The sequence below is a fragment of the Cyanistes caeruleus genome, chromosome 8, assembly GCF_971803275.1.
Source record: "Cyanistes caeruleus chromosome 8, bCyaCae1.hap1.1, whole genome shotgun sequence".
Lineage (NCBI taxonomy): Eukaryota > Metazoa > Chordata > Aves > Passeriformes > Paridae > Cyanistes > Cyanistes caeruleus.
The window spans coordinates 34,702,125-34,714,860 of NC_141708.1; the positions used below are offsets into that span (position 1 = coordinate 34,702,125).

The following is a 12,736-nucleotide window of genomic DNA, read 5'->3' on the forward strand; positions in this document are numbered from 1 at the left end:
TCAAGGACATCCTGGAGCTAACAAGCTTTAAGGATGAAGTAAATCAGAATCTTGATCTATGCCTACGTATATGTTGTTGGGTTGGTGAAATAATCGGGATCCATGTGTCCTATGGGTGAACTGTTTTTTAGTATTTTAACTAAAAATCGCGGCTATGGGTCAGAAAGACGCCTACCTAGGGGGTCGAAACCTTCTGAAAGGAACCTGGAGGGGCTGTGCTGGGCTCGCTCCTAGCCCTGCATTTCGGTGTATGAACCATGGCGCCCGATGGTGGCGCTGCACTTGTGCAACGCCACCGAGCGCTGAAATCAGCACGGTCTCTCTCGGGTGTGTCATTATCGGCCTGTGGAACGAGCCTGGCTCCGTGGGCAAGGAGGGGAGGTGCGGGACCGGCGTTCTGTTGAGCGGAGCAGGACGCGAGCTCCGTGAGGGGCTCATGGTGGCGGAAGGGGCCGGCGCGGCGGAAGGGGCGGGCCGGGGCGGGCCGGGCGCGGCGGCCGCATGGGGGCCGTGTGGGCTCGGGCGGCGCGGCTCGGGCTGCCCGCGGCGCGGGCGGCGGCGGTCCCGGCGAGCGGCGGCGGGCGGCGGCTGTGTGTGCTGTGCGGGCTGTGCGGCACCGGGGCGGGCCCGCTGCTGCTGCTGGCGGCGGCGCTGCCCCGCGGGCCGGCCCGCCCGCCTCACTTCCTGCGCGCCGGGGCGGGGCGCGCGTCCTGGGGCCGCCGCGCCGAGAGCGGAGCCGGGACTGGCAGCAGCGCGGCCGCCGCGCAGCTTCCCGGGGAGCAGCCGGCAGCCATGCCCGCCGCCGAGCCCGAGCACAGCCCCGCCGAGCCCCAGGCGCCGGCCCCCGCAGAGTCGCTGCGCCGCGGCCGCCGGAGGAAGGTCAAGGTGGGAGCGCCACGTGCGGCCGCGGGTGCGGCCATTTTGTACTTGCGGGGCTTAAATGGGGCTGGGGCGGGCAGGGGGAGGAAGGGGCTCCCCCGTGTGACCGCGGCTTTCCCGCAGCAGGAGGAGACGCCGGAGAAGAAGGTGAAGCGACAGGTGAAGGCGAAGCGGCGCGGTAAGACCGAGGCCGAGCAGGCGCAGCCCGAGGAGAGCGGGCTGGGGGACGGCGAATTGGAGCCCCCCGTGCCCAAGAAGACGAAGAAAGTCAAGGGGAAGAGCAACGGCTTGGTGGGAGAGAACGACGCGTCCCAACAGGTGGTGAAATCTTCCTCCGCTGTGAGCGGCAGCGTGACATCCCCGGCTGCCGGAGAGCAGGACAGCGACGCCGAGGTAGGGCTGCTCTGCCAGCAGAGCCTTTGGCTTGGCTAATTAACGTTCTGCTAGTAATCAGCGGGCTTAATAACACGCAATGTGCGCTGTGTGGAGACTTGAGCTGCGGGACGCTGTGGGAGCACGAGGCATCTGTGGCCGGCACATTTTGCTGCTGCCCGCCCCAATTGGGTGCGCGGCACTTGGTCCTGGGCACCGAGAATGCCGGGCATCCCACCGCTCATCCTGCCCGGCATCCTGTGGCGAGCGAGGCTCGGCAGCAGCAGCGGGGAGCTGCTCTCCACGTGCTTTCCCCCTGGAGGTAAATGCCAAGCGTTTGGTGCCGCGTGTCCCGCAGGGAAGGCGGCTGGCTAGGGGAGCGGCTTCCGTGTGTGCCACTCTTGGTGTTGTGAAAAGCGAGGTTCGCATGTTTTTTATATAGAATTTAAAAGTTTAATAGAAAGACAACTAGGAGATAAAAATAAAGTATACACTTATGGCTAGATGCCTCTGCATTCAGCCAAGAGAGCACACCTTACTGACAAAGGATTGTCCCTTAAAAACAGAACCCTACTACATATCCATAAATTCCCATACATATTCATACATCCTTCTTAAGTTTTTGATGTTCCTTTGTTTAGTTTTTACCTTGCCCCCTTCCCAATAGATCCATCTTCTTGGTGCCACGGTGTTCTCCACCCTCCAATAAGGATGTAATAAATCCTTCTCTTGGAGATCTTGGAGGACAAGATAATTTTAAGAGTGCAGGGAGTGGGGTCTCTGACCATCTTTTCAGTCTCTGGGTTATATAAACAAAAAGTAGTTTGTGCTTTAATATCATGTTATAGCTTAATATATATGTGTATTATACTACTATTTCTAAATTTCATCAATAACAGAAATAAAAGAAACTGTATTAGTACAACAGAGTTTTCTAACCTTATGCATAACATTCATTATAATATTTGTGGAAAGCCAATAACATAATATGCACTTACAACAGTGTCACAGCTTGTTTGTGTCCCACAGCACAAAGCTTTCTCCCTGCTGCCCAGGCAGCCACTGTCCCAGAAAAGTGCCGTGCTTCGTGCAGTGATGGTGCATTCTCTCTCTGATGAAGTGTTGGCAAAGTGTTCTGTAATGGAGAGCCACAGTTACGTTCATTAATTCCCACTTGTCACACAAAAGTGCAAGGGGGCCCTGTGTAGGACCTTTCTGTCGTGAGTAGTTTTGTGTCTAAGGAACCTGAATCAAGAGAGTGCTTTTTGTACCTCAGGTGTAACGATGTGACCTACTGGATCTCTGAAGTAAAAGCCAAATCTCGTGTTTTAACTATTTACTCATGTGTAAAGTTCAAAGCTCTTTTCATGGTGTACCACATAGGTGTCTTCTGGAGGGAAAATTCTGCTTTGCGCTGTGAATTTTGACACCAGATATGTTTTGTTGTGAAAAACAGTTTTCTCATTGTTTCAGAGGACTCTAATTAAGATTTTTAACAAAGAGTTTCCATTTCCTGATTTGCCAAGCATGTATGTACAGGTGCCTACAGCAGAAGAGTTTTCTTTTTCATTAAATTGAACAGAGGTATCTGGTTAAGTTGTGGTTGTAAAGCAAATGCACAGCTTTTATTAAGTGACTGTGTAGGGTATGTTCTGTGCTCATCTTGGAGGGCTACTAAGTCTTTTTTCTGTTTGTTTTTTATCCTATTAGGAGTTGACAGAAGAAGCAAAAGAAGGCGCCTTCTCTAATTTTCCTCTCTCACAAAACACTATCAAACTTCTCACAGGTTAGTTCACGTGGTAACAGACATTCCTGTAAACCTTTGTGCTCTGTTACCTGCAAAAGCCAAGGGTAAATGGTCCTAAATTGTGTTATATTTGTATGGTAAGGATGACCTCAGCAGTCACTGTGGATTCAGAGATGCTGTTGTTAGTAGAAAAAAGTTTTCTGACTTGTTCAATTTCAGATGCCTTATGATGAGATTATTCTTCATGGAATGGTTATTCCTAGATAAACATTCTAGAGACAAATTTCTCATCAGCATCATTCTGTTTATCTTTACTTCTGTTCCTATGTCTGCTGTCTACAATAGTGCTTCTTAGACAAGCCTGATGGAGTTTTGTATGTGTGGCATTTTCACTTCCACTGTGCAAAAATCTCTTTGAAGTTTTAGAATGTTCTGAAACAAACTCCATCACCTTCTTGCCTTCAAAACCCAGTTACCACAAAATCTTGAGCTGTATCAGAAAAAACATGTTGGGTTTTTTTTCCTTCCTCTCCTGTTGTCTTAAACTGTACATTTCAAAGAAGATTGTATTTCATGGTGGATATGTAACACTCACCGTGTGGGTGGAATATCATTTGATCTAGAGTAGAAATAAAACATAAAGATACGTGGTTTTCTTCTAAGTTGCAATTTCTGTTGTGTACAGGATTTGAGGTGGTATGCCCTTCATTTTTGGGCAATTTATATACGAGGGCTTTTAATTGTTTGTTCACCTTTTAGTGAAACCTCTTTCAATTATCTTACAGCTCGAGGTATAAAATACCTGTTCCCTGTGCAAGTGAAGACTTTCCAGCCCATATATGATGGCAAAGATGTAATTGCTCAAGCTCGAACAGGAACTGGGAAAACCCTTTCCTTTGCTCTTCCACTGATTGAAAAACTTCAGAGTGTCTCACAGGATGGGAGAAGAGGCCGTGCACCAAAAGTAACTTACACTTAGGGGTTTGCACCTTAGAGCATGGCAGATTTTGAAAGTGGTTTTACTGTTGGTTTGGGATTTTTTGTTGGGGAATTCTTTGTCCTTTACTGGCTTTTGTGATACTGAATATTTGCTCAGATCAGGAGATAGTGTGACAGAGTTTTGCAGCATCACAGTAATGACACATTTCGTGTTTGGGCAAACAGGGCACTGCAGCAGTGTCAAGGGAAATCCCACAGGCTGCTGTCTTTGGGCATGGAGCATGCAGCTTTGGGGTTCAGTCCCCTGCCTCTTCTGAGGTGATGTTTCAGTCACCTGGACTTACCTGTGTTTGCTGAGGTTGTTTTTCACTAAAAATTCTGTGGTGATAACTGAAAGCTTTTGTGTTTTTTTTTCCCCCCTTCTCATGTCTGCATACTCAAGAGATGCAAGTGATGTTTACAGAGATGGAATTGGTAACCAGATGCCAGTGATCAGATACCTGTTCCATTCATTGTGGTGTATATATTTATCATTAGACTGCAGACCTGTATATAGTCTGCAGATTTGTTGCCTGCTTTATCTTTTTGTTTTATTAACTGTAAAAGTGATGTTAATTTTAAAATCTTATTGTCTGGAAGATTTTAAGAGATGAATTCAGCTCTTTGTTTTATTGGTGTGTTCTTAAATAAAATGTTGGGGAGAAGGGTAGATCCTGGAGGAAGGCAGGTTGGTAGAGAAAGGGAAGGATGTATGGCTGGAGTGCATCATGCTGTGTACCTTTCAAAATCTTACTACACCAGATTTCGTGACTGTTCCTACCCCTGAATGCTGAGCTGCACCTTTGTTGCCTTTGGTAATGTTGTTGGAGTGTCTTTTATCTGGCTTTAACATAAGAAAGAAAATGTTTGTTCTAGTCTTGGTTATGTTGTAGCACTTTTCCCTGACTCCCCCTTGCTGTCTCTGAGGCTCCTTGTGCAGGGTGGCAGGGAATGTTAATATTGCTGGGATGGTGGCAAGCTGTGGGCACCTCTGCAGCAAGTGTAGAATAAAGATGGGAGTGCAGGCTGTTTGATATGAAGGAAACTCTTCTCTCCTCTACCTTCTCCCAAGCACAGCTGCAGTTTTGTCTGTTTGTCTCTCCCTTCAGGTGCTGGTTCTTGTTCCAACCAGGGAACTGGCCACTCAGGTAGCCAAAGACTTCAAGAATCTCACAAAGAAACTGTCAATAGCTTGTTTTTATGGAGGAACTCCATATAGAGAACAGCGTAAGTACCTGCTAAGGAATTACTAGTGGACTGGAGCTGGCTTTCTCTGAATGCACTCCATAAGTAAAAATGGGCTTTTTGCTCCCTCAGACTTTGAGTTCAGTCAGGAACTCAAATAGTGTGGCTTTCAAAGGAAGCACACAGCCTGGGTTGAATTATTTTAGTTCCAATAAATCTTTATGGAAAAGAATGGTTGTAGTTCTGTGAAGTGTCTGGTCCTGTTCATTTCTTATTTATTGTGTTTTTGTGTGGACATAAACTGGGACTAGGTGCAAGGGAAAGGGGAGAACTATGTATGTGCCTGTGGCTCTGTATGTCTCCAGAGGTAGCTGTGACAAAGGCTGGGTGGAAAACTGAAGTGTTTCCATGTATTAAAGCTCTGAGGGTTTCTAATGTCTGCTGATTGTTGCTTGGAAATTGGTGTCTTGCCCTGTAACTTTTGTGAGGTTTGGCTGGTACTTCTGATAGAGCAGCTAGGACTGCAGTTAACTTCTGTGTCTGTTACCTTTGGATGTTGTGCTTTATTCTGAGGTTAAAGGGCCGCAGCTTTTTGCTTCTAAAACGTTGCTGTGTACTGCTTACTTTTTATCATGCTTTCTTTTAGCAGTCTGACACTGTCCTTGTTTCTCTATCTTCCAGTTGATCTCCTTAAAAGTGGCATCGATATTCTTGTGGGAACTCCTGGCCGGATCAAAGACCACCTTCAGAATAGCAAGCTGGAACTTTCCAACGTGAAGCATGTTGTTTTGGATGAAGTGGATCATATGTTAGACATGGGCTTTGCTGAACAAGTGGAAGAAATCTTGGGATCGTCCTATAAGAAAGGTGAACTCGGATGTTGGGAGAGGAATAGGGGGAAATGTAGAAAACACAGTTACACTGCTTTAAAAACTTCTGGTGCACCTCTAACTTCAATTCTTTGTGTGATGCTAGAAAAGGACATGGTAGAATTGGAAAAGATTCAAAAAGAGGTGACAGAAGGCTGAAGGGCTGGAGTGGCATCTCTGGAATGAGTGGAGTTCCAAAAAGGGAAAAAAGCAGCAAACCCAACTCCCTAAGCCCTAGTGTTCCTTGTCCTGAGAGAGGTGACTTGAGCAGAGGGTTGTGGTTATGGTCTGTGTGTACATTTGTCACCACACAAAGCTGACAACTGGCAGAGTATTTGCTCTTTTCTGATACAGTGGGTGTTCAGCAAAGCTGTCAGGTACCAGGTACGAAGCAGAAGGAGTTTATTTTAATGTGTGAAACTCCTTGCCACATTTCACTAATGCCAGAATTTTTGAAAAGGCTTGAATTACTGGAAATAGCAATCTCAGTGATTCCTAAGAGCAAGACTTAGCATTATGGCTTTGTAAAGCACAGAAAGCTGATTGCTGGCAGTGTTTCTTCACATCTTGTGCAGACTTAGTGCACATAGAAATCTGTCAGTGTGTGAGCTACTCTTGCTTTTTTATCAGTACTCAAGTGTCATGGTCTGTTGAGATGTCTGAAGTCAATGGCCTTTCCTTCCAGGCTCCGAGAACAACCCGCAGACGCTGCTGTTCTCTGCAACTTGTCCACGATGGGTATACGATGTAGCAAAAAAATACATGAGAGATGAGTATGAACAGATTGACCTGATTGGAAAGAAGACTCAAAGGACAGCCACAACTGTGGAAGTGAGTTGTTCTGCTGCAGAGCAGTGCAGGTCCTGAGAGCAAATGGCCTTGATAAAATGGGTCATACATTGACTTTATAAATGGGGGTACAGAGTGACTTCTCACATAGCTGATACACAGATTTTGTAAGCAAAGCTTTCATGAGGGTGCTGTCATTTGCAAGCTTAAAAAAAAGAATTAAAATGCTTTTTTTGTTCATTTTGTCTGTCCTTTGCATGGCTTAGGTTTAACATAGATTTCTTGTTTCTTTCCCAAACAGCACTTGGCTATACAGTGTCGCTCAAATCAGAGAGCAGGAGTTCTTGGGGACATCATTCAGGTCTACAGTGGCAGCCGTGGGCGGACCATTGTCTTTTGTGAGACCAAAAAGGAAGCAAATGAGTTGGCTATGAACGCTTCACTCAAACAGGTACCAGGGCTGGGCAGAGAGCAGAGGTTGGGATAGTCAGGGGTTGAATGCCCTGGAATAAACAGGAGGTTGCAACTGTGTGGAGAAGATTTGTTTCTCTGGGTGGTTTTAAGACTTGTGAAAGCTGTTTCTAAAAATTGAACTTTGAAGTTAAAAAAATATCCTCTTGGCAGAGATTACAAATTTAATCCTTTGGCTTTAAAATAGCGCAGAAAACGGATCAATAGGAAATACATAGCCTGTGCTGAATAACCAGGAGATAGTAATAATTGTAAGAAACAGGAGCTAGTGTAGTGGACATGTCCCATCTTAGATTAGTGTACTTTTTGGATTCCCATCTCTTAATGGCATTTGGTCTTTGAAGAGTCATTCAGGAAAATCTAGCTGATACGGTAAAATGAAATGTCTTGTTGTCCTTGGAAGGTTTGCCAAGAGTTTGTTTGGTGATCTATTGAGCAGGTCCCCTGTGCTTGCTTGAATTACTGACCTTTTTCTGAATGTGAGGAAAAATGCTACATATTTTTCAGAGAAAATCCTGTTTGGTACTAGATTTATGGGGAGTGAGCAGTGGTGGGAATACATGGTTTGCCTAGTATTAGAGAAATCTCATGTACCATGCACATAAAAAACTTGCAGCAGTCATTTCTGCCTGTTGGCCATGCTGCTTTTCACAGTAAATCCCAAAGAAGGATCAAACAAAGTAGGATGTTTTATATTCCTTTGGGATCAGCTATGTAATTCTTTTCTGTTGCTCTGCGCAGTGTTTTGGGGTTTGCAGTTAATCTTTAGATGCTGCAGCCTAGACTCAACATTAAATGTCACATTAATGGCTTGTTGCACTGACAGGATGCCCAGTCCTTGCATGGTGACATTCCACAGAAACAGAGAGAAATTACGTTAAAAGGCTTCAGAAACGGTGTGTTTGAAGTGCTGATTGCAACAAATGTAGCTGCCCGTGGTTTGGATATTCCTGAGGTTGACCTTGTTATACAGTGCTCACCACCAAAAGTAAGTCATTAGAGGAAACTAAAATTGTATTTACCTTTTTTTTTTTTTTTGGTGCCAGAATGGTGGATTATTTCTCTGTTTCATCAGAAGTATGTTCTGTTCCAATTCACAAATTAGGTGAATTTTTTGTAAATGGCAGGCCTAAAATTCTGTAGTTATAGCTTTACAGTTTGAGCTTTGATTAAAGTCTTGCGTTTTGTTTATTCTGGAAACTTGTAAGATAGGTTTTGACATTGTACAACTTCTGTAAATTCTTTCTGAATGTTGCTGAGTTTCATAAAAATTCTAAAATATTTTTGCTGCCTTTTTCATCTTTTGAAACTCCAGTGGAGCTTTTTATTTAAAAAAAAAATTAAAATGTCTGTCAGCCGTGTTGGCTAAAGGTGAGCAGCATACTTTGGGTGGGGGAGCACATGCAAACCTGAATGGTTTATATGTTGTTACAAGTTTGGGTATAAACACATCATGTGTCACTCCTCAGGCTTCTGAACTTGAATTCAGCTTGTGTTTAATCTGAAATGTCAGCAGATTAAATAACATAAGGTTTTCTCATGTTGATGTGAATTTGTGAAGGATGTTGATTCCTACATCCATCGCTCTGGACGCACGGGTCGAGCTGGCCGGACCGGCATCTGCATTTGTTTGTTTCAGAGAAGAGAAGAAGATCTTCTGAAACAAGTCGAGCACAAAGCGGTGAGTCGTACCTCAGACCTCTGCTTGAGGAAATTAATCAGCTCCTGAAAAGACCCTGCCACTCTTAGACTTTGTAATTATGGGTTGCTGAGTCCAGAAGGGGACTCTCCAGTCCCATAGACTGGTAGGCCTAAGGTGCTGATATTTGGTATGTGTAAATATAATGTAAATATATATATATATATGTATGCTTTTGTACTGGTCTGTTCTTGCATTGCCTGAGTTTTCCCATGCTGGCAGACCTCTGTGGATGTCAGCAGGCAGGCTGGGACAGGAATGCATGAGGCAGACCATGCCCTGAATCACAGTCTGCATGTACACTGGAGTAAAGTAGCTCCAGATGGGAGCTGGGAACTTACAAGCTTTATTTTAGCTTTAGAAATTACTTAGTAAAGAACATGTTGATCTTGCAAACAGTAAGTAGAGATCTTGGTAATGTGATTTAGACAGGATTGAACTGTAGACTGCTGAAAATACCTTTAATTTGTTTTCTTGATTTCAGGGTATTACCTTTAAGCGTGTAGGCGTTCCCTCTGCTACAGATGTAATTAAAGCTTCAAGTAGCGATGCCAAAAAGTGAGTTTATTTGCCTGATCTCAAAAAAGGTTTAGAGATGTTGTTGCTCTAGATGCTTAGAGCTTAATGCAAAGTTTTAAGGGATCAGGCCTGTATGTGAGCATGGCTTTGCCTATGTTGTATCAGTCAGCTGCTTTTTGTATAGACAACATAAGATGGTATCAGTAAATTTCTGTGTGCTGAGCATAGATCTTTTCATAGAATATGATGGTCTCTAAGTTTTTGCAAAAAAATCTCCTTTTTTATAAAATCAGAAATCAGTGACAGAAGAGGGAATTACTGTCACAAGGGGAATCTGATTTTGTCTGCACAGGTGACGTGGTGGAAGCAGCATGCAAAAAGCAATACTTGGTATAATGAGGAATTACTCTGCAGAAGTGAGGGTGTTTTAGCCCTGGCTTGTATTTCTTGGTATTATTTCTGAGGGTTGTGGATTTTTTTCCATGCAGCTGTTTACATTTGCTCCCCCTGTGGTGGAAATTGCCTTGAAGCAGATTATTTTAATTAGTGAGGATTTGACCAGTATAAAGGAGATGATGGGCATGGTGTTGGGTTCACGGTGTACTGAAAAATGATGGGGGAGGCTGTTGTACCAGAAATAGCATTACAGAAGCAGCTGGTTTTAGTTTCCTATCTTCTATTCCCCCGTCTTTTTCAGAAATAGCCAGTTTAGGGTATGTCTTAAACACGGCTGCACTTCACATTGGCCTTTTCTTATCTCTTTAAACCCATCTTGTAACTGTGTAGGTTGCTGGAGGCCGTTCCACCCTCTGCAGTAGACTACTTCAGAAAATCAGCTGAAGAGCTGATCGATGAGAAGGGGGCGGTGGCTGCCCTGGCTGCAGCCCTGGCACACATTTCTGGGGCAGCTCACATCCAGCAGCGTTCCCTGCTCAACTCAACAGCTGTAAGTATTGATGTACCCGTGGTAACAAGGATGGATGCATGAATTGCTTGTGCTCAGGCCAGGTGTAGCATCTCCTTCCCAGGCTTTTTCAGATGGGTTTCTCAGTGGCTCTTATCCACAGGCTCCTGCTGTGTTGCTTTTTCTGTAGCTGAAATCAGCTCTTCCCAGGACAAACTTGAAATCAGTAAATTCTCTTGTGATGAAAATTGAAAGAATTTCTCCAGAGACTGAAGTGACAGAAGATTTTGATGCTCTAAGAGAGTTTAACTAATGACACTTAAGAAGCACATAGATTGGCTTGTGCTCTTGTAGTTTCCCCCTTACCAGGAACCTTCTACATTTGTCATATAGCAGATATAGCATGTGATGGCCTGATTTCAAAGAGATCTTGACTGAAGAAAAGTACAGCACTTCCTTTTTCTGATGTATTTAGGGAGAATGTTGCCCAAGTCACTGTGTGGTAACACAATTTCGGACATACTATGTGATTGAACTGCGGTTATCATTTCAATTTGGAGTTTTTTAATGCTTTCTAGCACTAGGTTGGACCAGTTTTAGCCTTGTTAAACATTTTTCTCTGTTTCTTGCAGGGCTTTGTGACCATGGTGTTGAAGTGTTCCATAGAGATGCATACCATGGGCTATGCCTGGCGGGGGCTGAAGGAACAGCTTGGGGAGGAAGTTGACAACAAAGTGTCTGCAATGCGTTTCCTCAAGGGGAAGATGGTACGGTGGCCCAGTCTTGGGAATGAAGGGATTTAGGGCTTTGTGTGTGTTCACACATAGCCAGTTTGTGCAGGGACTGAGGCTGGAGTTCTGAAGCACTGGTACAAAATGTTGGTACTGCACTATCCCTTCTCAATCTCATTTCTCAGGAAATGGTAACCTGTCATGAGTATGCTGTTTATGCATATGTTATTGGGGAAAAAAAAGGCATTGATACTACTTGAGTGCTTTAAAAGACATTAGAGACATTACTCCTAAATGATAATGCAAGAATTGCCACCTAAAAAAAAATGCATCAAACATATATATGTAGTGGGATTGGTTATTGAGGCCTTTATTCCTTCATTGTAAATTTGTGTCTCTTTTTTGTTTTGTTTTGTTTTGTTAGGGCGTGTGCTTTGATATCCCTGTTGGTGAACTGAGTAATATACAGGTATGTTTGTGTAGCCAGAGCTGGCTTTAAAACCTGGCCATTTGAAAATCTGCAATTGCCATATAATATTGAGTATGGGGTGGTTTGGGAGGTTTGTGGTTTAGTAAGGATTTTGCATAGGCAACAAAGTGATTAGAAAGAACACAGCATAGTCATTGGAAAATACCCTGGCATGCCTTTTCTCATTTCTGTTCTCATGATACTGCCTGATTTCATTAAACAAAATTCTTTGGTCTTTGGCTAGTCTGCGTTTTGGCCTCTCCACTGTGTTTGAGAGTTCACCAGTTTTCTGAGTTTTCTGTCGACTTCGTTCTCTCTTGTCCCTTGTGATTGTTGATCCTTTGTCACGGGACTGTGAGCATCTCCCGGGGGGATCTAACAGCCTGTTCTGGCAGGGGTGGGATTTGTCTGGAAATGCCTTTTGCATTCAGTGTTGTTTCTGATGCTGCAGGTGCCTTGGACACCCCTGCAGGCACATAAAGTCTGGTTCCATTGGTCTTCTTTCAGGAGCAGTGGAGGGACACGCGGCGCTGGCAGCTGTCGGTGGCAAGTGAGTTGCCTGAGCTGGAAGAAAGTCCCCAGGAGGCAGGACGAGGGTTCTCCAGGTTCGGAAACAGCAGGCAAGGAGACTTCAAAAGAAACAGCTGGTTCAAGAGTGGAAATCGGTGACTTTACTACTCGATTAACCTCCGCTACAGATAATGGGACTGAGCTGAATTTTATGAGACAGTAAAACCCTGTTAGACACTCCTCTTTGTCTTTATTCCTTGATAAACAGCCTGTCTTTGAGGATGGCGTAAAGTCACGTTTGCTGAAATGACTGGGTGTTTTGAGAGATTTTTTTTGCTGCCCAGCAAAGTATCTGCTCCCTGTAAGGGTGTCTGTGACCCAGTGGGTGTGCCTGGAAACTCAGCACTGCGAGAGAACAAAATCCATCCAAACACGGACAAGTGACCGCGCCTTGCCTCTTCAGCAGCGTTAAAAAAAAATCGGGTTCTAGAATAAATGGTTTTCAGAAAAACTGGACGTCAACCCCTGGGCGCCTCTTCCTCGAGCTCTGCTCGCGGGTGTCCCTTGAGGCTCTGGCGTTCGCCGCCTCCCTCACGGCGCCGCCTGAGGGGCGC

At 44.8% G+C, this 12,736-nt stretch overlaps 1 protein-coding gene across 2 annotated transcripts; it reads left to right on the forward strand.

Moving 5' to 3' along the window:
• The first annotated feature begins 501 nt into the window (after positions 1 to 501).
• LOC111931427 (nucleolar RNA helicase 2-like) lies at positions 502 to 12,633 on the forward strand. 2 transcript variants are annotated; one of them, XM_023930056.2, is made up of 15 exons: positions 502 to 885; positions 1,003 to 1,272; positions 2,962 to 3,037; positions 3,784 to 3,962; positions 5,086 to 5,203; positions 5,843 to 6,028; positions 6,716 to 6,861; positions 7,121 to 7,270; positions 8,117 to 8,278; positions 8,852 to 8,971; positions 9,474 to 9,547; positions 10,295 to 10,454; positions 11,045 to 11,179; positions 11,568 to 11,612; positions 12,120 to 12,633. In XM_023930056.2, exons 1-15 carry the CDS (start codon positions 502 to 504, stop codon positions 12,279 to 12,281), a joined length of 2,367 nt encoding a protein of 788 aa, XP_023785824.2. In that variant the 3' UTR covers positions 12,282 to 12,633. The 2 variants fall into 2 exon arrangements, with proteins under 2 accessions (XP_023785824.2, XP_086756291.1); XM_086900165.1 differs by having other exon boundaries at positions 1,006 to 1,272.
• Positions 12,634 to 12,736: the final 103 nt, after the last annotated feature.

Bases quoted from the DNA above. Each gene is read 5' to 3' on its own strand.
- LOC111931427 (XM_023930056.2), top strand. From the start codon at position 502: ATGGGGGCCGTGTGGGCTCGGGCGGCGCGGCTCGGGCTGCCCGCGGCG. The intron at 5,204-5,842 runs GTAAGTACCTGC...TCTATCTTCCAG, and splicing joins AACTCCATATAGAGAACAGC to TTGATCTCCTTAAAAGTGGC. The intron at 9,548-10,294 runs GTGAGTTTATTT...GTAACTGTGTAG, and splicing joins TCAAGTAGCGATGCCAAAAA to GTTGCTGGAGGCCGTTCCAC.